The sequence below is a fragment of the Entelurus aequoreus genome, linkage group LG14 (assembly GCF_033978785.1).
Source record: "Entelurus aequoreus isolate RoL-2023_Sb linkage group LG14, RoL_Eaeq_v1.1, whole genome shotgun sequence".
NCBI classification, from domain to species: Eukaryota; Metazoa; Chordata; class Actinopteri; order Syngnathiformes; family Syngnathidae; genus Entelurus; species Entelurus aequoreus.
Window position 1 is genome coordinate 48,041,588 of NC_084744.1, and position 25,379 is coordinate 48,066,966.

The following is a 25,379-nucleotide window of genomic DNA, read 5'->3' on the forward strand; positions in this document are numbered from 1 at the left end:
TTTTCTTTCCTATAGTGGTCTCGATAACGGGTAAAGGTTCTCAACAAGGGATTCGAGTCAGAGGACTCGGTTCTTTTCTTATCGAACAACGGGGAAAACCGGTTTTGAGTATCATCCCTAATAAAGTGTGACTCACTGGATGGACAATTGTCTGATGTTTCCTGTTGATTTTGGGTAAGCACACCATTTATGTCGAAATAGCTTGTCTCCAAATTCCACATTGCAGCTTGAGTCGCTATCACCTCACTATATCGGCTTCTGACTGCTCCGTTTCACCCTCTTCTTCGTGCTCGCTTCAAGGAGCAGCAGTTCTTCCTCCATTCAGTTTAAAAAAGATAAGCTTGTGAATCCTTATTTGTGATGATTAGAACACACACAAGCGTTTTGTGTCCGCAAGTAGGAACACACATTGTTGCTGTAAGTCGGACGTGCACTGCTATGGAAATGCGCGAAAAAAGTCAGTCCCGTAAATGATCAAAATATGGTAAATATTCAACATATTACATATTGTTATGAACGTGTATGTTACTACATTATGTATAGACTTGCAGTGTGTTCCCAAAAAGTTGATGGAGGGTTTTGAAGTTGTCTTAGAGCAGGGGTGTCAAACTCATTTGAGCTCAGGGGCCACATGGAGGAAAATCTATTCCCAAGTGGGCCGGACTGTTAGAATCATGGCATGATAAATGAAAAATAAAGACAATTTAAGATTGTTTCTTTGTTAAAAAATAGACAAAACACATTCTGAAAATGTACAATTCATAATGTTTTAGTTTTTTTTCACAATAACGTGTCCGTTAATAGTACTTTCCGAATAAATGATGTGATAATGTTCATCAGTCAGTTTCTGATTCTGATCATCTGGATGGGTGGCCAAATACATTTGTCAAAATAGTGTATATGGAACTTTCAGATCGATGCCAAATAACAGACAGACAGGGCGAGTACAGATCCGGCAGAAGAGAATAAAGCAGTCATTTGAATGTAAAAACAATAACTATAAAATAGGAAAGTGTTTTTGTTTAACTAATTAAAGACACAATATGAATTAAGCACATTTCAAATTTTTTGTTACTAAATAAAACAAGAAAATAAAAAATTTTACCAAAGTAACAAATACTGGAGGCTTAAAGGTTGTTATTGCAAACAGTTACTTGAAAGCTAGTAGTTAGTGGCCGAAGACGTTGACATAGAGTTCTATGGTAAATACTTGTGATGTACTGTCGGAAATAGATTTATGTTTCATTGAAACAGCTCTATTGAAGTCTGCCTCTTCACTTGACCTCAACCTCTACTCGACCCCACTGTGAGCGCCTGTGCAGATGGTAATATTGGACAGACACAGTAGTGATCCCTATTCATCGAACACAAGTGTCAGGATTCCATAGGAAAATATGACTGCTGAGATTTTGCATTGACCTTTTGTGAGTCTCCTGCTGAAACAATGAATGTCAGTTGACTATTTGATCATTCATAACATTTTCACCACCAGCTGACAACTTTTTCCTCTTCCCTGACCTGGCTACAGGCTGAAATTCTCACATATTTTGTCAGTCCCTTAGCGTAACCTGCTGTGTAATAGTGACTTTAATTGGGAATAAGATAATGTGCAGGTAGTCCTGGCTGGGCCATCACAAAAACAAAGCACACAGAAGGGCTCCACTGAGCTTAATGACTCATCTCTCTGTACCAAACACCCACCCCACCCACTCAGACTGTCTCTGTTGTCTGTCTCTCTACAGGGGACATCACTCAGAAGGGCTATGAGAAGAAAAGAAGCAAACTGTTGGCACCGTACATCCCACAGATACAAGGTAAGACGACATTGACCTGCTTGTACATTGTACCGATGTCGCCTAATTCTGCAGCATGCAAAGTGGAGGAGGATACTGAATTAGTTATTGGCTTCACCGAAGTTTACAACTGTAGACGTAATACATCATTAAGCCGTTTTTTTTACAGCACAAGTTTCTGCTTCAGTTCAGCTCTATTGTACACGTTGGCTCTGCAATTGTATTTGCCTCTGCATGCACTGTAAAAAAAAAGTGTACATTGGTGGCAGATTACTGTGGCCTGTAAGTAGCCATGCTGTTGTTTTTCAAATTTCTGTAAAAAAACAGCCTCTCCCCAATATAATAAATGTATTTTATTCAAAATGTAACGTTCCTCTGATTATAATTCCCTCAGCTTTCAAGACAGAAAGGAAAGGAAATGTCAACACAACCATTGAAAAACACTCAACATTCTAATTTTACATTGAACACTTAACAATAACCTCTTAAGATTAGGATGCAAAAGTAAGGAATATGTAAGAAATGCTTAATAAAGTGTAACAAAATAGTGCAGTGGGAAAATGTAAACATAGAGAAACCTGAGAGGTAGAGGTGCAGGAAATAATCGGTTTTTAGATGCATCGCAATTCAGACATGGATGATTTTTATTTTTTATTTATTTTTTTTGTCCTGTCCAGCTACCCAGTTGATGTAGATGCCCATATCAGCTGCACAACGTTACTTTACAAAAGAGAAGTGTGGGATACGTCTCTTGTTGCCTTATTTGGATTTGACTTTATTAAATGGATTTATATTATTTTTTGGTGCAGCCGGGCCGGAGCAGGAGGGGATAGAAACAGAAAAAAAGGAAGGTAGAGGGGGAAAGTGTGGGGACAAGAGGAGGGTACGACAGACAACAACAACAATAACAACAACAATAGAACAACATCAGCTAATAGGATGTACAAATATGATGGTAAAAGTGGTAGCGAAGAAGCAGTTAGTGAAATAAATATAAATAACACAGAAATGACAATGAGCATTATTATCCTACTCAGTGGCCTAGTGGTTAGAGTGTCCGCCCTGAGATCGGTAGGTTGTGAGTACAAACCTCGGCCGAGTCATACCAAAGATGATAAAAATGGGACCCATTACCTCCCTGCTTGGCACTCAGCATCAAGGGTTGGAATTGGGGGTTAAATCACCAAAAATGATTCCCGGGTGTGGCACCGCTACTGCTCCCCTCACCTCCCAGGGGTTGAACAAGGGGATGGGTCAAATGCAGAGGACAAATTTCACCACACCTAGTGTGTGTGACAATCATTGGTACTTTAACTTTAACTACACTACAAATGGAGCAATAAAAATACAGATAGAAATAGCCCTATTGATAATGAATAAAAACAATAATTACCTTTATTATCAACAATACAATTGTTCAAATGCAACGATACATACATGTAATGATGACTTGAAATACAAAAGAAATCAGATAAATGGAGGGGAAGACAGAGACGCCAACTATATTAACCTTGTAGATTGTTATAGTAACAATAGGTTAAGCTTTGTCAGTGTGCCATGTGTTACCCAGATTCCCGTAGGGCAACAACGTTAATATATGTTTGATGAAATGTGATTATATGCATGAGTGTATGTATGTATATGTACTTGTATATGTACAGTATGTGTATATGTGTGCTTGTACAGTGAATGTATATGTACAGTATGTGTATATGTATGTTTGTACAGTGAATGTATTCAGACATGGATGATAATCGATAACCAATTTATTTATTGTAAATAAAGTAATGCAGACAGTTCTAAAATGTGTCTGACTGTAGCGAGCCTCCGCACCAAGAGATCCGAATCGTAATCGAATTGTGAAGTTCCTGAATCGTAATCGAATTGTGAAGTTCCCAAAAATTCCCACTTCTACTGAGAGGAACTATTTTTTGTAGTTTTAGTGCCAGGAAGTTTTGACAGTGCTCGGGTGAGTGCTGTTAAGGTGGTCCACATTGGTCTGACCCCTTGTCCGTTTTCAAAAAATCCCCCAAAACGCTGAACTGTTGAGGTAACTTTTCCTGTTTTATCAACAGTTTCTTTGCTCTCTGCAGCCCTTATTTTTAGTTTCTTTTTTCACTCCATGCTAACAATAAACCGTGTGACAAAAAGGTGATCCAACCAAAATTGATAGTTGATACTGTTACCTGATTTGCTTTGATCAGTGTGATCACTTCTTGCATTTTTCGGTTACCAGAGAGTGAGTATCTTTGTTCACGCAACCAACCTTATTTTGCAACTTTTGGTGTTTTCCGACACAAAGAAAAAAATATTGAACGATTTTAGGGCTGCAACAACTAATCGATTAAATCGATTAAAATCGATTATAAAAATAGTTGGCGATTAATTTAGTCATCGATTCGTTGGATCTATGCTATGCGCATGCGCAGAGGCTCCTTTTTTTGTTCTTTTTTTTTTATAAACCTTTATTTATAAACTGCAACATTTACAAACAGCTGAGAAACAATAATCTAAATTTAAAAAAAGTATGGTGCCAGTATGCTGTTTTTTTCCAATAAAATACTGGAAAGGATAGAAATGTAGTTTGTCTCTTTTATCCGATTAGCAATCGATTATTCGAAGTAATAATCGACAGATTAATCGATTATCAAATTAGTTGTTAGTTGCAGCCCTAAACGTTTTATCGAATGCATTTTATTCTGATATCGAGTATGTGTCTATCGCGATATATATTGATATCATTTTATCGACCAGCCCAACATTTAGTACCTGAAATGTGACCACACTGTTTCTTTTTTTTGGGTGGAATCAGTTCGCTGCTTTGTCTGCTGCCATTTTGAAGCTCATTTTAGCGTCTCTCGATAGGTGCATTTAGGCGCCTGCACCGCTGTGTAACTTTGTTTGCGGTCTTTGCAGGTTGTGCCGAAAATAACGTACCAGCATATAACGTTGGTTTATAGCAAGCGAAGAAGACTGAAGCACACGTGTGGTGAATCCTTTGCGATTAATTAACTGATGTTTTTAATTACGGTTACCAGTAAAACCGGTGAATCATAGCATCTCTACTTGCAAATATCATTTGCTTTCTTTGGGGCGCGAGCAAATACACAGAATGTGTGGTTATTCTTGTCATTTCTAGCCGTGTATCTTCAAATGTGATAGCAATGTGGTGATAACAAATTAGCCGGCATGCTGGTTGACTAGAACTAGTATAAAGTACCTGGTCATAGATGATTATGCAGATGGAAAAGTGAGCCCAGTTCAGTAGGTACCATGTGCCAAACGTCATCTCTTTGCCATTGACCAATAAGTGTATCTACCTTGGCAGTGCATACCACTGATTGGATCCTATAAAGTGCCTTCTGCCCAGCAACTCAGTCTGGGGTATTGGCTTGTGAATAAACCTTCTTCCTCCGAGAGCTGGAAAAAGGCCATTGTGTTACTTAGTGTCTGCGTCGTATGTTGATATGTCCGTCCTTGCTCACAGGATATGTAATTTATCTCTTTGCACGCTCATTTCCTCGGATTGTATTGAAGCTGATGTGCTCGATGGAGCTTGTGCAATTTAGCAGATTTAGTGAAGGTGCGTGAGTGTATTGCTCAGCATTGCAGCAGTGTATGTATTCCAGGGCTGTCTAAGAGTTGCTGACAGCGTGGAGCTCACTGATCCCCACTAAGCTTGTCACTAAAAGGGCCAGGCAGGCTGATGGCTGACGGAGCCAGGTGGCGAATGCGGTGATCCGAACACAAGGCAGAATGGGAAACAAAATCTGTTTTCATGTCATGTTCTGTGACGGTCAATATCCCTGTGGTTGACCATGTAAATTGTCCGCAATGTCACATAAACTTCATATTACCTTGTCTGCTCTTTTTTTTAGAACCCTGGTTGATTATTACTTTGGAAATGATGGTAGCAATCAAATTGTCAACTACCATCCTACCTTTATTAATTGTTTGGTCAATGACTCTTAGTCAATGATGTAACATGAAACAATTGAATATTCAGTCTTACTTACCGTATTTTTCGGACTATAGGGCGCATTTAAAATCCTTTCATTTTCTCAAAACTCGACAGTGCGCCTTATAACCCGGTGCGCCTAATGTAAGGAATCATTTTGCTTGTGCTTACCGACCTCAAAGCAATTTTATTTCGTACATGGTGAAATGATAAGTGTGACCAGTAGATGGCAGTCACACATAAGAGATACATGTAGACTGCAATATGACTCAAGTAAACAACACCAACATATTATATGTTCCATTGAAAATATAGAACATTAAACACGGTGCTCAAAAATCCATCAAAATGTTTTAGTACCACTTTGGTAAGCTATGAAGCCGCACCGCTTGATGGATTGTACTGTGCTTGAACATACGAGTGTTATTATGGTGTGTGTGTAAGGTAAGACATATCATCTCACGTTTTGTTTCGGAATATTATGCAAAAGCAACTTTTCTTACCTTCTGGTACCTGCTGATCTGTATTTGGGATCTGCATAAGCCCTGAAAATGTGCACACGTCCGCCTCTGTAGCCGGTGCCAACGCCGTAGTTGATAACTTCTTCTTTTTGTTTAGCTTCTTGTTATGGAACAGTAATCTATTTCTAATATAAAGTAGTGTAAAGATCTTACTTATATCTGTCAGTAAACTCGCCATGAAAGCGCTAATACGTACCGGTGTAGTGAGTTTACATTATTCACCCAAGGAACTTTAGTTATTAGAGAGTTCCGGTCTGCCGGTTTTTCACGGGACACGGTGTTGTTGTTGCACTAGTGAGCCACGGATGAGGAGATGCTGCTCCGTTATTGATTTAAGTAAAGTCTGAATGTCATTAAAACAGTTAGCTCCATCTTTTGACACTTCTTCCACTCTAGTCCTTGCACGCTACACCGCTACAACAAAGATGACGGGGAGAAGACGCTGCCAAAGGTGAGCCACGTAAATAAGACCGCCCACAAAATGGTGCATCCTGAAGCAACTGTCAGAAAGCGGCTTGAAGATGATCTGTAAAACATCATCTATGCAACATTTTGACCAAAGAACCACCATTACATGTTATGTAGACCAGTGGTCCCCAACCACTGGGCCGCGGCCCGATACCGGTCCGTGGATCGATAGGTACCGTGCCGCACAAGAAATTAAAAAATTAAAAATAAAAATAAAAATTATTTTTTATTTTTATTAAATCAACATAAAAAACACAAGACACACTTACAATTAATGCACCAACCCAAAAAACATCCCTCCCCCATTTACACTCATTCACACTCATTCACACAAAAGGGTTGTTTTTTTCTGTTATTAATATTTCTGGTTCCTACATTATATCAATATAGATCAATACAGTCTGCAGGGATACAGTCCGTAAGCACACATGATTGTATTTTTTTATGTCCGTGGGACAAATTTTCAAGCGTTGACCGATCCGCAGTTACAATAAGGTTGGGGACCACTGATGTAGACCACAAGGAAGTGTTTTACATTTAGAAAAAAATAAATAAATATGACCCCTTTTAATGCACCCTATAATCTGGTGGGTGCGCTTTTTGTATGAAAATAGACCTGACTAGACCCGCTCATCTGCAGTGCGCCTTATAAACCGGTGCGCCCTATGGTCCGAATAATACAGTATTCATGCAATGAAATTTTCCCTCGCCCTCCTGTTGTTTATGTACATGTTATTGTTACCAGGGCTGGGTGATAAGGACCAAAACTGATACTGCAGTATTTTTAGTCCGAATGGCGGTATACGGTATTAGGGATGTAATGGTAAACAATATAATGTTAACCCGCGGTAAAATTTCAGACTGTTAGTAATACCGTTTATATTTTTAATTGCCGAAAAAACTTATTTTATTATTGCATTTTAGGCAACACTGCTTACTTCCTGGAAACAGACTGCCAGTAGCGCCGGCACATGCATACTAGCGTCGTTTGGCTTGAAACATGGCGGAAAGCAACTATACAGACTTTGCTCCATAGAGTTCCTCTTGGAGTAAACGGAGCCCAGTGCTTCATTTAACTTCATTTGCTGCTATTAGATGACGACAGGTGTAGAGAATAGTGGAGACAAACTCATTTGTCTCACGCTAAAAGTATACCATGGAGGAGAAAAATATTTGCAACACACCATCCTGCTGCTGTGACTGAGAGTTAATGACGTGAGGAAACATGCAGCAGGCGATGCCACAACTTGTTTATAAAGTCTGTAGTTTGTTTACTGGTATGATAACTCATCCTTACTGGGATGATAACTCATCCTTTATTTATCTGCTAACTTTTTCAGTGTTCCGATAACATCAATACCAGCTAAAACGTTTTGTCAGCTCTTCGACTTAAATGCAGGCTGTGAAGATTGTGTATTAGATGTGAGGTATTACTCGTGTTTATTTTTGTTGAACCAAACTGTGTAAAGAAGAACAAAGCTTGTTTATTACACTTTATCTTCATTAGTCAAACTGCTTTGTGTTTTATATTGATATCAAAAAGTAAACACCATGTTTTCACATTTTGTGGGTATGCTCATTTCACAAATGCATTACTATTAAAAACATTCATGTGACAGCATTTTGTTAATATTTTATGGTGTATAGTTGATTCCTCTACAACAAATTTCTGCTCAAACTCTTAATGGATCTGTCCCAATACAGCAGGGGTGGGCAATTATTTTTTACCGAGGGCCGCATAAGCAACCCGAGCACTGCTGGAGGGCCACACCGACAATATTTCAATTAAATTTTGCTAAAATTATTTTTGATATACCGTAAGATAAATAATAATAATAATAATATTTTCATTTAACCTTAATAATAATAATAATATTTTCATTTAACCTAACTTATCTTTATACAAAAGCAGATGGCTTATAATGGTTTTATTTTTAACACTTTCTTACACAACACTTCCTGATGTATAATACAATGCAAAAACTATCAATTTCTGTCACTTTATCCTGCATCCTCTTTGTTGTGAACGTAGCACGCCTGTAAGGTGATTGGCGAAGAAGGAGGAAGCGTTGCTGTTGCGGAAATGAGGAGCGAGGATAGAAGTGCGTGTGGAAAGAACGAGATAAGTTGAGCTGTGTTAGTATAGGTTGCTCAATAAAAGTTTAAAAAGAGCGTCAGACTTGGTGTGGACTTCTTCTGGACGCTACAATTGGTGTCAGAAGTGGGATGAAATGCCTCCCAGTTCGCCTTGCCATCAAACCTGGGAGTCTTCATTGAGGGCGGAATTCCTCCATGCCAAGCAGCGTGCGCTGCACCTGTAGACGCTGCCTCTCTCCTTCCTCCCTTTCTATCTCTCTTTGCGACGAGCTTCTCACGTCCGCGATACACACAGACATCTGCAGTGCTGCTGGCACCTTAAGTCCCCACTCAATGTCCTTTCCCTCCCGTTCCATCTTGACAAAGTCGCCAGGAAACATCGTGGCACGTACCTCCCGATGACGTAGCAGGCTGAGCACACAAGCAGCGGCAGTATGCACAAACTTTTATTTATGATACCAAATGTAGCGTCCAGAAGAAGTGCACACCAAGTCTGACGCTCTTTTTAAACTTTTATTGAGCAACCTATACTAACACAGCTCAACTTATCTCGTTCCTTCCACACGCACGTCCATCCTCACTCCTCATTTACGCAACTCAAAAACACAACATCAACTTCAGCAGGTCGTTACACTATATTCTTTAAACACAGCAACCTGTGCAGTCCATGTCTTGTTGGAAAAAAAACATTCGTCATCAACTTTTCTTTTTTTAGCGTCTCGGGGATAACCGGGCATCACTTGTCGCTGTGCGCCTTCACTCACAGGACATACGCCCATAAATAACACTTTTCAAAATAAAAGCAGCACAGTTGTATTGCACGCACGACAAAGATGTTTTTTTAAATTTATTTTGTAATTTGTGATTGCCGCTGCGCGCACGAGCATACGTCCACACGGAAGTAATACAAATAACGCTTTTCAAAACAAAAGCAGCACCGTTGTATTGCACACTCGAAATAGATACTTTTTAAAATTTATTTTGTAATTTATGATTGGCCTCACGCGGGCCGGACAGGGACGTACAAAGGGCCGGATGCGGCCCGCGGGCCGCAGAATGCCCTGGTCTGCAATACAGCATCTACATAACTAAAAAAATATCTCTCTATCAAAATATTAAAACAGAGCTAAGGCATAAAGTAATGAGAAAAAGCTGACACGTTGATACTATTAACAAAAAGATAAATATTTGTCTTAAATAAACAGATAACGTGTATCTATAGCCTTTTTTTTTTAGACATTACAAATTACATGATGGCGTCACGTTCACACCCCAACACTGTGTTACCTATTATAATGAATAATTCTGATTAATAATCGTGATTTCACTATTTATAAAAAAATTATCTTAATTATTACTCCGGCTTTCTCCCACCTCCAAAAACATGCACCTGGGGATAGGTTGATTGGCAACACTAAACATTCACAGACAACATTCACACACTAGTGTGTGAATGTTGTCTGTCTATCTGTGTTGGCCCTGTGATGAGGTGGCGACTTGTCCAGGGTGTGCCCCGCCTTCCGCCCGAATGCAGCTGAGATAGGCTCCAGCGCCCCCCGCGACCCCGAAAGGGACAAGCGGTAGAAAATGGATGGATGGATTATTTCGGCCATAATCGTGCAGCCCTATGTATAAGACTTGATCTCATATATGAACACACTATTTTTGTTTACATGGACAAAATGTGCAATTAGGTCTTATGGCCATCAGGTAGCATCTTGCAAAATTCTTACATATCTCGTATGTCCATAAGGTGCTATCTTGCACAATTTTCAGTTTTATTTTTACTTAACTATGTTATTATTTTGTTTCTGCCATATTACTTTGTTGTTTTCATATGCACATTAAATTTTTACTTGAGGTACAAGTACAGTGTTCTTATCTACAGTAATGTTTCTTCTTCAGTTAAATCATTTTGAATGTGTTGTTCGTTTTTTTCAATACAACTTGATTACAAGATTTCAGTATAAGTACTTTTTATTTTATTTTATTTTGAGCACATTTAAAAATACAGCGATAATGATGATAACCCTGATAAATTTGGTCACAATAACCGTGATAAGACATTCCCATCCCTAACCGGTATCTTAAAAAAACGTGCTTAAAGTTGCCTAAGTGTTTTATGGCCAGATAACCAGCGTTGAGAGTACTCAGATTACTTGTGTTGTAAGTTACTACTTACAACACAAGTAATCTGAGTGAACGTGACATGTTGTTTATTCTTATAAATGATTTAGTTAGCCATTACCATGTCAAAGCTGTTTTCTTTTCATGTCCATTATGTTTGTTAGGGTTATGGCCTCACGCTTGTGCGCCGAGCTTCTACTCGCTCACTGCGGTAAAAGGCGCTGACTGTTGAGTTTGAAACTACTTTTCAGCCTCCCAGCTGCTATATTATAGTAGCTTAGTCTGCACAGGCTATTGGGAGAGGCACTTTCAAGCCGAGGTGTCGCTAAACATTTGACACACCGAGCGAGCAGCAGAGAGGCGCTACCGCTAGATGCCATGCTAAGTTGCTAACAGAAGTTAACACCATAAACCAGGCCTGGGCAATTATTTTGAGCACATTTAAAAATACAGCGATAATGATGATAACCCTGATAAATTTGGTCACAATAACCGTGATAAGACATTCCCATCCCTAACCGGTATCTTAAAAAAACGTGCTTAAAGTTGCCTAAGTGTTTTATGGCCAGATAACCAGCGTTGAGAGTACTCAGATTACTTGTGTTGTAAGTTACTACTTACAACACAAGTAATCTGAGTGAACGTGACATGTTGTTTATTCTTATAAATGATTTAGTTAGCCATTACCATGTCAAAGCTGTTTTCTTTTCATGTCCATTATGTTTGTTAGGGTTATGGCCTCACGCTTGTGCGCCGAGCTTCTACTCGCTCACTGCGGTAAAAGGCGCTGACTGTTGAGTTTGAAACTACTTTTCAGCCTCCCAGCTGCTATATTATAGTAGCTTAGTCTGCACAGGCTATTGGGAGAGGCACTTTCAAGCCGAGGTGTCGCTAAACATTTGACACACCGAGCGAGCAGCAGAGAGGCGCTACCGCTAGATGCCATGCTAAGTTGCTAACAGAAGTTAACACCATAAACCAGGCCTGGGCAATTATTTTGACTCCGGGGCCACATTTAAAGAAAATGTGGCAGGTATATCTATTTTTATGAACACTAATACAAAACCTCACAATAATGTCTGATTGAATGCTAAAAACGTTATGACTTAAAAAAACGTAATGGAATTTTACATTTTTCTATGAACGATAAAACACTGAAGATTGACAATATATGAATTTCTCACCCCCTTTCGATCGACATATTTTACAATTGAGTGAAACGCGACAAAAATGCAACAAACAGTTAAATATGAACGTAAAGGGTACAAAATAAACCCACCTACAATCTGATATATCACTAAGCTTTAGAACTTTGTTGTGAAAATCTCCTTCCCTGTCTGTGGAAACGCTTCCCATCCACACTGCTTGGTGCCTCGTCTGAGCTGCTGTGACGTACATTACCATAGTAACTAATTAGATGACCATAGTAACTAATTAGATTACCATAGTAACTAGTATATCTTTCAAAAGCGCAGATTCCAACCATTGAAATACTTAGTATAGTTGAAGACTTACGGTCATTAGAAAACATCACTGCACATCATAATGGCAGCTACACTTTCCATCTAAAAATATTTGAGAATGTCCGGCGGTCCAGATTGAAAAGCTTAACGGGCCGCATGTGGCCCCCGGGCCTTAATTTGCCCAGGTCTGCCATAAACAAATTACATTATTGATAAAGTCGCTATAAGCAAATTGGTGGATGTAGTTTGTTGTGGTGCGTCATTGTGCATCAGAGACGCTTAAATAAACACGCAATAGGCGGGGCTGAGTCAAAGAGGATGCCCTTTGCTTTGCCTGTCAGGCGCAGAGAAGAGCAAATGGCCGTAACAAAGGCACATCAAAAGATACAGGTATGGCAGTATTGTCACAATAAATACAATTTTCTAAAATATATACCGCCCAGCCCTAATTGTTACGAAGTATAAATGTTGCTATAAAAATGAAATATTTAAATTAGTATTAGTTTCAGAACTATGGATATAACACCATTTTCATTTGTTCTTTCACGTTCATTTGTAGTGCAATCAAAACATATTACAGAGCATCATATGGAGGTTGAGGTGGCAAGGATATTAGAATTTGTAATACGGAGGTTGAGGTGGCAAGGATATTAGAATTTGTAATACAACTAATACATCCATCCATCCATTTTCTACCGCTTGTCCCTTTTGGGGTCGCTGGGGGTGCTGGAGCCTATCTCAGCTGCATTTGGGCGGAAGGCGGGGTACACCCTGGACAAGTCGCCACCTCATCGCAGGGCCAACACAGATAGACAGACAACATTCACACACTAGGGCCAATTTAGTGTTGTCAATCAACCTATCCCCAGGTGCATGTCTTTTGGAGGTGGGAGGAAACCTAATGCACTGTAATACAATTTAAATAAAACACAAATAAGGCTGCAACTATCGATTATTTTAAAGTTTTAAAGGACGTGTATGTATATCAGCATTGTAGAAATGTATTGTGCTTGCTGGGATGGTTATTGTTAGGGTTTGTTTATTTCGAATATGTATGCTGCCACAATATGATCCATCATACAATTTACGTATAATTTACATACTCTCGAAATTATTTTCTTCTCACTTGATTTTGCACTCCAAAAGATTTTTTAAGCTTAAACAAACATATTGTACTTTTGGTATTGACAGCACATCTGTTATGTTTGCGCTGTGTCTTGCCATATGTTTTTTTGAGTGCGTCCTTGCATAAAAATAAATAAAAAGTACACAAAAAGCTACAATAGATGTGTGCCTCTTTTAGGTGGGATGCTCATACATATTTAATGTACTTAAAGGTTTTGTGAGGTCGTTAGAGGAGGAAGCTAGAAACCCACAGCTTCTTGTGAACAAGGTTTAGATATATGCTATTGCCAACAGCTAGTTACTTGCTGAAGGCAAAACGATAGCTAAAGGGATACATCACTGCCTGCTTAGAGCAGTACAGATGACAGGCTTGACATGTCTTATTGATATTTTTGTGTCCCTAATCGCCTTCTTTGAAGTTGAATTTCTCATTTGCATTTACTTTCCCTTAAAACCTAAAACATGGCCAGTTTGTAAGTGAGGTCAAAGCAATTTAAATTAATACTTTCTCAACTCAAACAAGGCCAACCTTTAGCCAAGGTTGTATTGATAGATAGGTTAAAATATATGTATGATTCTGTCATCTTGTCTCTGCAGGTGTAGACCCTTCTCTGCAAATTGACAGTCGGATCCAGGCTTCCCCCCAGGCTGTTCTATCTGCATCCAAACACAACAAAGCTCGGGCTGCCAACACCAGGGATGAACGCTTCCGATCTGGTAATCACATCAACGTACTGTCTTGAGAGTTTTAAATACCTACTTCCATTTTTAATGTAGCAGCTAAGTTATATATTTTCTTTTTGCCTCGCTTAGATCTGCACACAGAAGCCGTTCAAGCAGCTTTGGCCAAATACAAAGAGAGGAAGATGCCCATGCCGTCCAAGAGACGATCTGTGCTAGTTCAGTCCTCTGTAGAGGCATGTACTCCACCAGGTGAGACAGTTTCTCCTACAATAATCACACTGTTGTTTTTGCAACCACAGACAAATGTTCCATTCCTTTTTCCTCATGTGTTCCCGTGAGCACTACGGTGTAGGATGCTTTCCCATAATTTTGTGGAAAAATATTTGCCAATGAAAAGAAACACTTATTTTGAAGAATGTGTCTATTATCGGGAAGATAAAGGACTCAATTGTCACTTGTGTGTTCCCAGGCAGGCCTTCCCACATACTGGATGGATGCATAATTGGATTGTTAGCATTGTCTCCTAATGTTAACATTTTGCCTCTTTCTAAAACCGTTAGTGCTGTGTTGACGTTTGCTTCAATTAATTGCACTCTGCAGCTTGTTTGAGAATGAACTTCCTTGACCTAATCATTGCCTTCTCTAATTTTGCAATTAAATATTGCTGTTGTACTCATCGGTAGAGCACCTCAAAAAATATGGCAAAGAATTGGAGCGGGGCATTTAAAGCATAGCACATCATGATGTGTCAAACACACTGAATCCAAAACAATATACAGTAGGAAGGGGATTCATATGCCCCCATTCTTCACGGTTTACCTGACACATAAAACGTGACAAATTGGGTGGGTGCACTATCCACTCTAGCCGCCAAATGGCAGTAGAGTTGTGATTATCTTAAAATGTGTTTTGTGGCAATTCTAACTTTGACCACAGCTTCAGTTGCTCAGAGTGGCACTTTCCATCATTTTCAGCAGACTGCCTTGCAAAATGACTAAACCCCCTCCCTTCATTTCATGCCAGATCTACCCATAAATGGGGCTATATGAATACCTTCCCTACTGTATGAAAGGGGCTCTGCTGCAAAACATCTGGTCAAAGATCCTTTAAATGACAATGGAACAATGCTGGTTTTAAAAAGCTATTTAAAAATAAATATTCCCAAAGAATCTATAAAAGACGAGCGTTCTGCTGTTTTTAAGCGCCTACTCCAAAACTGCTGGGCAAAGATCCTTTATGTGACAGTAGCACCCTGCTGTTTTAAGGAGCTATTTGGGGAAAAAATGCTTCCCACACTTTCTTTATTTAGAGATAAGTTGCTATCCGTTTACACTCACTCATAAACACATTATAATGGGACTGCCTGTGAATGTAGCTTGTTGTTCCTCAAGTTTCAAGTTTCAAGTTTATTCACAATACCATAGAACAATTACAATAGTAGTGAATATCATTTAAAGATATTGGTAAGTGAAAAGGTCCCCCAAATAAGCTGGAAGAAGCTTTTGACAGGGGGTCCAGAGGACAGTATATACATGGAATGATGAAAAATGGTAGCAAGCACAACAACAAAAAAACAAAACAACAACACTATATGATAAACACAAGATAATAATACTAAAGCATGCATACACATACACACATACATTCATTCGACCATGCAAAACCCAACAGTAGTCAACCCCACATGAAGCATTAGAGATAGGTGGTTAATAGGTAAGTTTTCAGTTTCTTTTTGAAGTTGGAGAATGGATACTGCATCTTGAGGCTCTCATTAAGCCGGTTCCAAATCTTAGGTCCCCTGCATACAACACTTCGATCGGTACAAGCCAGTAGACGATGTTTACCTGATATCAGATCTAAGTAACGAGTGTTGTAGGCATGCTGTTGTTCCAACTCTGTACAGTCGACGGCATCGTAAATCCGCTTCTAATTAGAAGATGTAGCAGGAAGGATCAGTGTTGCCAACTAATCGACTTTGTTGCTATATTTAGCAAGTTTTCAGACCCCTCTGAATTCTCTGTGTAGCGACGCTTCTGGTCTTATGAGACACTTTTAGAGACTCGAACATGAAAGCACATATTGCTCTTCTGCTCAACAAGCATCACATACTCAGTTGTGCTTGGCTTGTCTTTCAAAACATATTTGATTTGTCATGTTTCCTCACTTTTTGTCTCCCACAGTGTCCATAAAAATGTAAGTGCATCATGGCTAATTATGCTAAGTAGCCAAAGGCATCATAACACCCAAATTCACTACCACACATAGATTGCAGTCCTGTGGGGTACACAGAATTACATATAACAAGAGCGCTATAAGGATCTATTTAAAAAATGCGGGTCAAAGATCCTTTAAATGACAAGAGTGCTCTGTTGTTTTTAAGGAGCTATTTTGAAAGAAATGCTGGCGCAAAATCTTATACTGTATATAACAGAAGTGTTCGGTTTTTTTAAGGACCTACTGTAGAAATGCTAGCCAAAGATCTCTATATGACAGGAGCACACTCCTTTTATTAAAGACCTACTGCAAAAGTGCTAGTCGAAGATCCTCAATATGAAGCGATGCTGTTTTTAAAGGTATACTACAAAAAGACTAGTCAAAATGACTGCTGCAGAAATGGTTTTCGCTAAACAAGTTTTAACTAAACATGCCATTTGAAGGCTTTTCACTAACTGTGAACAAAATGAAAGTCGGCAAGACACACAAATAAGCAGCAAATGAGTTCTGAAGTATTGAGGTAAAATTATAGGAAATACTATAGCAACTCTTCTTATTTTCACCGGCTGTCTGACCCTGGCTGTTCTATTTCACTTTGCCATGGTTACTGAAGATAATGAAATTACTTTCAGGAGAGATGAGCACAGGGATACAAAACAGATTATTATTAAATGTGAAGCAATCCCTTTAAGACCACTGCATGTAGACACATGCAAATATTTTTAATGTGTAGCCCCCATGCTCTTTATAAGTGGTCAATTTATTAGATTAAACATGTGTATCATATTTGTCAGATAACTCCATTAAGAATGTGCTGATAACACACTTCGACACAGACATACAGTTAGGTCCATAAATATTTGGACATGGACACAATTTTTAGTGTTCCAACTCTGTACAACACCACAATGGATTTGAAATGAAACAATCAAGATGTGCTTTAAGTGCAGACTTTGAGCTTTAATTTGAGGGTATTTACATCCAAATCAGGTGAACGTGTGGGAATTACAACACATTTTATATATATATATATATATTACATATATATATATACATATACATATATATATATATACACATATATATATATATACACATATATATATATATATATATATACATATATATATATATATATATATATATATATATATATGTGTGTATATATATATATATATATATATATATATATATATATATATATATATATATATATATATATATATATATATATGTATATATATATATATATATATGTGTATATATATATATATGTGTATATATATATATATGTGTATATATGTATATGTATATATATATATGTAATATATATATATATATATATATATATATATATATATATATATATATATATATATATATATATTATATATAGTGGTAAAATGCATTTTTAAACAATATGATTTGCCTGAGTGGCTAGGAGACGGTAGAAAAAGGGCTAGTAAGGACAAATTACAAAAAAAAAAAAAATGACTTAAAAAAATAAATATATATTTTTTTTAAATACATTTTTTTTAACTTGGGACTTCTTGGGGCCGGATTTTGGACGCTGGGGGGCCGTATCCGGCCCGCGGGCCGTAGTTTGGGGACCCCTGCTGTAGATGTTCTTAACTTTGCTCTGAAGCTGTTTTAACTATTCTTGTGTCACCTACTGTTCGCATGAGAGCTGACTCCCAACTGGTATTGCTCCGAGGTATTACAATATAATCAGCCTACGCTGTATAATTTGTAGGGTTCTCATGAAACGCTGCCATTGGACAAACATTACTACACCTTTTTTATTAGGAATGTGGCAAATATACTAATATCTAAAACTAACTATACTAAAGCCCTATTATTTAAAGAGTTGTAAAGAGCATCTTTATTATATTTTCTTTATAGGAGTATTTGAAAGTATTCAAAAGTTATGGTAAGAAAACAGTGGCTCCATCCTTCATTAGCTCTCATCTGAACTGGTGTGTGCTTATGTGACACATTTTCTTAAAGAGACAGTAACAATCACCGTATTTTCCGGACTATAAGGCGCACTTAAAATCCTTTTTTTCCCTCAAAACTCGACAGTGCGCCTTATAACCCGGTGCGCCTAATGTACGGAATAATTCTGGTTTTGCTTACTGACCTCGAAGCAATTTTATTTGGTACATGGTGTAAGGATAAGTGTGATCAGTAGATGGCAGTCAAACATAAGAGACATGTGTGAACTGCACTATGATGGCAATATGACTCAAGTAAACAACACCAACATTTGATATGTTCCATTGAAAATTTAGAACATTACACACGGCGCTCAAAAATCTATCAAAATGTTTTAGTACGTCTTTGGTAAGCTATGAAGCCGCCCCTCTTGATGACTTGTCGGCGCATTAAATATACGAGTATTATTATGGTGTGTGTATAAGGTAAGACATATTTGTTTCACAATATTATGCAAAAGCAGCTTTTCTTACCTTCTGATTCCTGCTGATCTGCATTTTGGATCTGCATAAATCCAGAAAAATTGCGCGCGTCCGCCTTTGTAGTTTGTGCCGATGCCGTAGTCGATAAACTTATTTTTCTCTATCTTCTTGTTATGTGACATTCATCCTCCGCTGTTGCCATTTCTAATATAAAGTAATGTAAAGTTCTTACTTATATCTGTCAGTAAACTCGCCATGAAAGCACTAAAACATACCGGTATAGTGAGTTAAATTATTCACCCTAGGAACTTTAGTTATTAGAGAGTTCCGGTCGGACGGTTTTTCACGGGACACATTTCCTGTGTTGTTGTTTCCGGATGAGGAGATGCTGCTCCGTTATTGATTTAAGTAAAGTCGGAATGTCATTAAAAAAGTTAACGCCATCTTTTGACACTTTCACTCCCGTCCTTGCACGCTACACCGCTACAACAAAGATGACGGGGAAAAGACACTGTCGAAGGTGAGCCATGTAAATAAGACCGCCCACAATACGGCGCATCTGGAAGCGACTTACAGAAAGCGGCTTGAGGATGATCTGTAAAACATCATCTATGCAACATTTTGACCAAAGAACCACCATTACATGTTATGTAGACCACAAGGAAGTGTTTTACATTTAGAACAAAAATAATAATAATAATAATATGACTCCTGTAATGTGCCCTATAGTCTGGTGCGCCTTATACATGAAAATAGATCAAAAATAGACCATTCATCGGCAGTGCGCCTTATAATCCGGTGCGCCCTGTAGTCCGGAAAATACGGTACTTAGAATTAAATTAAACATGTATCTGCAATGTTCAAATCAAAAGTTTGGACTCACTTTTATCTCACTATCTTACTCAGCAAAACCTATACCAGTACATTTAATGCAGGGGCTGGTAAATTGTGTTCTTTATCTTGTATTTTATTATTAAAATGATTGTATAACTCAGCCATATTGTACTGAACAGAGACAAGTGTACTGCTTTCATTGATTATCGTATATTTCTCCACATAATCATCACTGGTGTACATATAAAACAAAGCAAAATAAAAAGAGTAATAATTTTGTTCCTTTTGAAGCAAATCAAGTCTTTGCAAAACAGATTTGGTTCAACATTTGTATTAGAGGTGTTTTACTATTCACGTCCATCATGTTTTTCTCTGCTGACACAATACGACTGTGGTACTTTTGTTGTGACGCTCCATTATTTTCACCTGTCAAACACAGACACGTCCTCGGCGTCGGAAGATGAGGGCTCTCTGCGTCGAAAGGGACATCTGGCCAACTCCACACCGTACCAGAGTCACAGCCACCCGGCCGTGGAGCACTGGTTTAACCGGGTCATTCAGGGTTCGTCCACTTCGTCTTCCGCGTCCTCCACCTCGTCCCACCCGGGAGGGAGATCTACCACCACCACCACCACCACCACTACCACCACCACTACCACCAACAGCACCGCCCACAGCAGCCTCAACGCCAATACCAAAGCTTCCACACTGTCTGACCTTATGGCACACACCCACCTAGGTCAGTGACTCACACAAGACAATACAGTCATGGTTTTATATACCAATTGTGCATATGTTATGTCACTTAATTTTATTTTTCTTAACTTATAACTACATCCCATACGGAGAGCAGTCTGGTTAATAAAACACTTTTTAAGGCCAGACAAAGAACAGCAAGTTTTATAAGGTGTCTTTTTACTATTTACTGTCCACCATTTACTGTCATTTAGGCATTTTCCTTATTAGCTGGCTCATAGCTAATGGCTATGTGTCTGTGTAATAGCTACAGTCGTGGTCAAAAGTTTACATACACTTGTAAGGAACATAATGTTTCATCTGACATCACATGGACAAAGATAAGACCTTCTGGAGGAAAGTTATGTGGTCAGATGAAACAAAAATTTAGCTTTTTGGCCACAATACCCAGCAATATGTGTGGAGGAAAAAAAGTGAGGCCTTTAATCCAAGAAACAACAATTCCTACCGTCAAGCATAGTGGTGGTAGTATTATGCTCTGGGCCTATTTTGCTGCCAGTGGAACTGGTGCTTTACAGAGAGTAAATGAAACAATGAAAAAGGATTACCTCCAAATTCTTCAGGACAACCTAAAATCACTACATGCTTCCATCTGTTGAAAAGCTCTATGGAGATGATGATTTCATTTTCCAGCATGATCTGGCACCTGCCCACAGTGCCAAACCACCAGTAACTGGTGTACTGACCATGGCATTACTGTCCTCGATTGGCCTGCCAACTCGCCTGACCTGAACCCCATAGAGCAGGGGTGCTCACACTTTTTCTGCAGGCGAGCTACTTTTCAATTGATCAAGTCGCGGGGATCTACCTCATTCATATATATAATTTATATTTACTTATTTATGAAATATGTTTTTGTCAACAAGTTAAAGGTGTTTAATGATAATGCAAGCATGTTTAACACATATAGTTAATATTGTTAATAAATTAAAGGTGTTTAATGATAATACAATAATTTTTAATACATATAGTTATCATTGTTAACAAGTTAAAGGTGTTTAAAGATAATGCAAGCATGTTTAACACATATAGATTCCTTTCTTTCATGAAGACAAGAATATAAGTTGGTGTATTACCTGATTCTGATGACTTGCTTTGATAGGAATCAGACAGTGGTACTGATAACGTCCGCATTTTCAAATGGAGGAGAAAAAAAGTCCTCCTTTCTGTCCAATACCACATGAAAGTGGTTGGTTTTTGGCATCTTATTTGTCCAGCTTCCGTACTCCTTTGTATACACTTTACAAGAAATACATTGGCGGCAAACTCCGTAGCTTGCTAGCTTGTGCACACCAGCTTTCTGAGACTCTTATTTTGTTAGTGCAGGCAGGATGAAGCAGCGCTTTTATTGTGTAACTGTGCAGTCTGTCTTTGTTTCTCGCCTTCCTGTCTGTAATTTTTTCTTAATAATGAGCTGGCAGCAGCCAGCGTCATCTCAGAAGACCCTCGGGTGCCGTGAATGTCAATCAAGTGACGAAAGTGACGTCGTAGTGAAGATTTATGGTCACTCATTTTTAGGACTATTTTTTTAATGCCTTGCTGGCGATCGACTGACACACCCTCCGTGATCGACCGGTAGCTCGCGATCAACGTAATGAGCACCCCTGCCATAGAGAATGTGTGGGGTATTGTGAAGAAGAAGCTGAAAGACACCAGACCCAATAATGCAAATGAGCTAAAGTCCGCTATTGAAGCATCCTGGGCATCCAAAACACCTCAGCAATGCCACAGGCTGATTGCCTCCATGCCACGCCGCATTTATGCAGTAATCCGTGCAAAAGGATTCCCAACGAGTGCATTAATTGACATTTTCAAATGTTTGATTTTCTTATGCTGTTATAAATATTTTTCTTTTACTTGGTCTGAGGAAATATTCAAATTTTTTGAGATAGGATTTTTGAGTTTTCTTAAGCTGTATGCCATAATCAGCAATATTAAAATAATAAAAGGCTTGCAATATTTCAGTTCATGTGTAATGAATCCAGAATGTATGACATTTTTGTTTTTTTTAATTGCATAATTGCAAATAAAGAACTTTATCACAATATTCTAATTTTCTGAGACAGTCCTGTATGTGCACTTCATGTGTATATTGATTTGCTTTCATGGCTGTGCTGCCTTGTAGGGTTTGGAATTGCTAAGATTTTTCAGGTTCCGATTCCACTTTCGAGTCGGTTCCTTATCGGTTCTTTTATCGATTATTATTTGGAAAAAAGGAGAACAAAAAGGTGGGTTAGTGTTAATTTTGTTTAGTTTAGAGGTAACATGACCTTACAAAACCAACAGTGAGAGAGGAACATACAAAGCATAGGAAATATGTATGTATGTATGTGTATATACTGTATGTGTATATATATATATATATATATATATATATATATATATATATATATATATATATATATATAATGTGTGTATGTATATATATATATATATATATATATATATATATATATATATATATATATATATATATATATATATATATATATATATATATATTAGGGCTGCAACAACTAATCGATTAAATCGATAAAAATCGATTATAAAAATAGTTGCCGATTAATTTAGTCATCGATTCGTTGGATCTACCTTTTTTTTTAAATTTTTAAATAAACCTTTATTTATAAACTTCAACATGTACAAACAGCTGAGAAACAATAATCAAAATAAGTATGGTGCCAGTATGCTGTTTTTTTTCAATAAAATACTGGAAAGGATAGAAATGTAGTTTGTCTCTTTTATCCGATTATCAATCGATTAATCGAAGGTATAATCGACAGATTAATCGATTATCAAATTAATCGTTAGTTGCAGCCCTAATATATATATATATATATATATATATATATATATATATATATATATATATATATATATATATATATATATATATATATATATATATATATATATATATATATATATATATATATATATATATATATATATATGTGTGTGTGTGTGTGTGTGTGTGTGTGTATGTATGTATGTATGTATATATTGTTGCGTAGACCAGCATTCCTCCAATGGGGAATTCTAATTGCTAGTCTCTCCCAGATTCTTTTTATGGCACATAAGCTGATGTTTATATTCAATCAACAGGCAGTAATTGGTATTTTGTGGTTTATTCTCCAAGCTTAGAGGACAAACCTGAGACCAACCCAGCACCCAAGCGTTCCCTAGCCCGGTCCAGATCGGTCTAGCTCGGTCTCCCCTCAAACCCCCAGAAGTCCCGTGATCTTCCCTCTGTCCCCCGCCTGCTGTTTCCCCAGTCTAGCTGTGCTCCTTATCTTAGGAATGTAATGGCAGTCTCAACAAAGAGAATAAACAGCGCTCTGACTCTAACCAAGGACACTCGAATCCAAGCACTTTGTACCACACGAGACATTAGCTGATGTAAATATGACTATAGGAGTTTTTAGAAATAAGTAACACTTAAATATGGATATGATTCTGATCTGCTTCCAACAAGTCCCCCTTTAAGATCTTCTAATAAGATCTTTATTACTTGTACAAAACTTATAAAGCAAGCCCCACATTAAAGTCTTAAAGTTACCACTTTGCTAGACCCCCTTTAGTGACACTTAGCACAAGGGGCTGTGCGGTTCTGGATGGTCTCGAGGGAGGTTGTTCAGCAAGTCCCTCAACTGTGTCACGAGTCAGGTTGGTTAGTCTTAACGGCGGCGGGGAGTTAGAGAGGCCGCTGAAACAGGAGTTCCAAGGGGTGTTAATTTGGTGAGTGGGGTCACCAGTCTAACCATAGCACAAAGCCCAACGGCTGATGTCGGGATTCTAATGTACAATCTGTGCTTCCCACAACACCAGAATAAGTCAGCTCGTGCCCAAGGGCCTATCCTAGAGCCATCTATCAGTGTGGTGCACCAGTAACGGTTGATGTCACCCAATTTGTTGGGGGACGAAGAGGGTCCTGTAATTTGAAAACGCGTGTAATTCAGCTTTTGGGCCACAAAGGGAAGAAGTCGGGTGGCATTGTCAACAGAAGGGTACACATGTCAGTCAACTTAAAAGGGGCGGGGTAAGTGTGGGAAAAGGGACGTCCAGCGGAAGAAGCAACACAGTCACCCAGGTTTTGGCATCCACCTGAGCCACAGGTTGTCTGCACCCGCTCCTAAGGTCAAAGGTCAAAGTTACCAGGCCTTCGGTGATGATGTCATTAGCACGCACAGATGTGAGCCTTTGAAACACCACCGAGGTGGGGTGGTACTTTAGGTGCTACAGAGGGTGTAGAGGTAGTTAACGCCCTCTCAAGGACATTAATTTTAATAATTCCTTTAGCGTCTGTATCAGTCAGGTCAAGCCCCAAAACAATATAAAAGGGACGATGGGCACAACTTACCAGAGTTATGTTGTCTGCATCCGACACCAATGGTTCAGGGTTGAGTCGTAACAAATATACAGGTTATTACCACGGTAATAGCTATTGTGTCCCCCGTAATTAATCACACTGCACAGGTCAAAAATAAGTCTTGCTATCCCCTTTGACCCAGTCTATTTAAAGTCCGCTGTATGTTCTTAGACACTTGTCAGTCACTGTCGTCAGGAAGGATGGACTGAGACACAAAGACAGTAGAACACGCCCAAGCACCAGTCCGTCAGGGAACACTACCGGGTGTAACATCCTGCCTTTCGTCTATCAATATCAGAGTAATTTAGGTAACAAAACGGGGATAAACATCAAACTTTTCACTTAATGTAACGACACAGATAGATATGCTGCAAACAAGCAAGAAAAACTAAGAAACATTTAGCATACTGGATTGGTCTCACACAAGGATATACAATATAGAAGTTGAAAAGAGTAATGTAGGTAGAAAATCTCTCTCGTCTCCTGGGCTGAGGGGCAGATGTTGTGGCGATGTCAGCAATGACAACCGCTGGTAATCTGTCAGGTTCTTCAG

At 38.5% G+C, this 25,379-nt stretch overlaps 1 protein-coding gene across 5 annotated transcripts in view; it reads left to right on the plus strand.

Moving 5' to 3' along the window:
• The window catches only part of dip2a (disco-interacting protein 2 homolog A), a 222,984-nt gene that overhangs the window by 124,183 nt on the left and 73,422 nt on the right, over window positions 1–25,379 (plus strand). For all 5 annotated transcript variants that reach the window (XM_062070068.1, XM_062070064.1, XM_062070065.1 and 2 more), the window contains exons 2-5: window positions 1,743–1,814; window positions 14,150–14,269; window positions 14,366–14,485; window positions 20,141–20,440. In XM_062070068.1, the coding sequence (XP_061926052.1) occupies window positions 1,743–1,814; window positions 14,150–14,269; window positions 14,366–14,485; window positions 20,141–20,440 (612 nt within the window). The remainder of the gene's footprint in view (window positions 1–1,742; window positions 1,815–14,149; window positions 14,270–14,365; window positions 14,486–20,140; window positions 20,441–25,379) is intronic.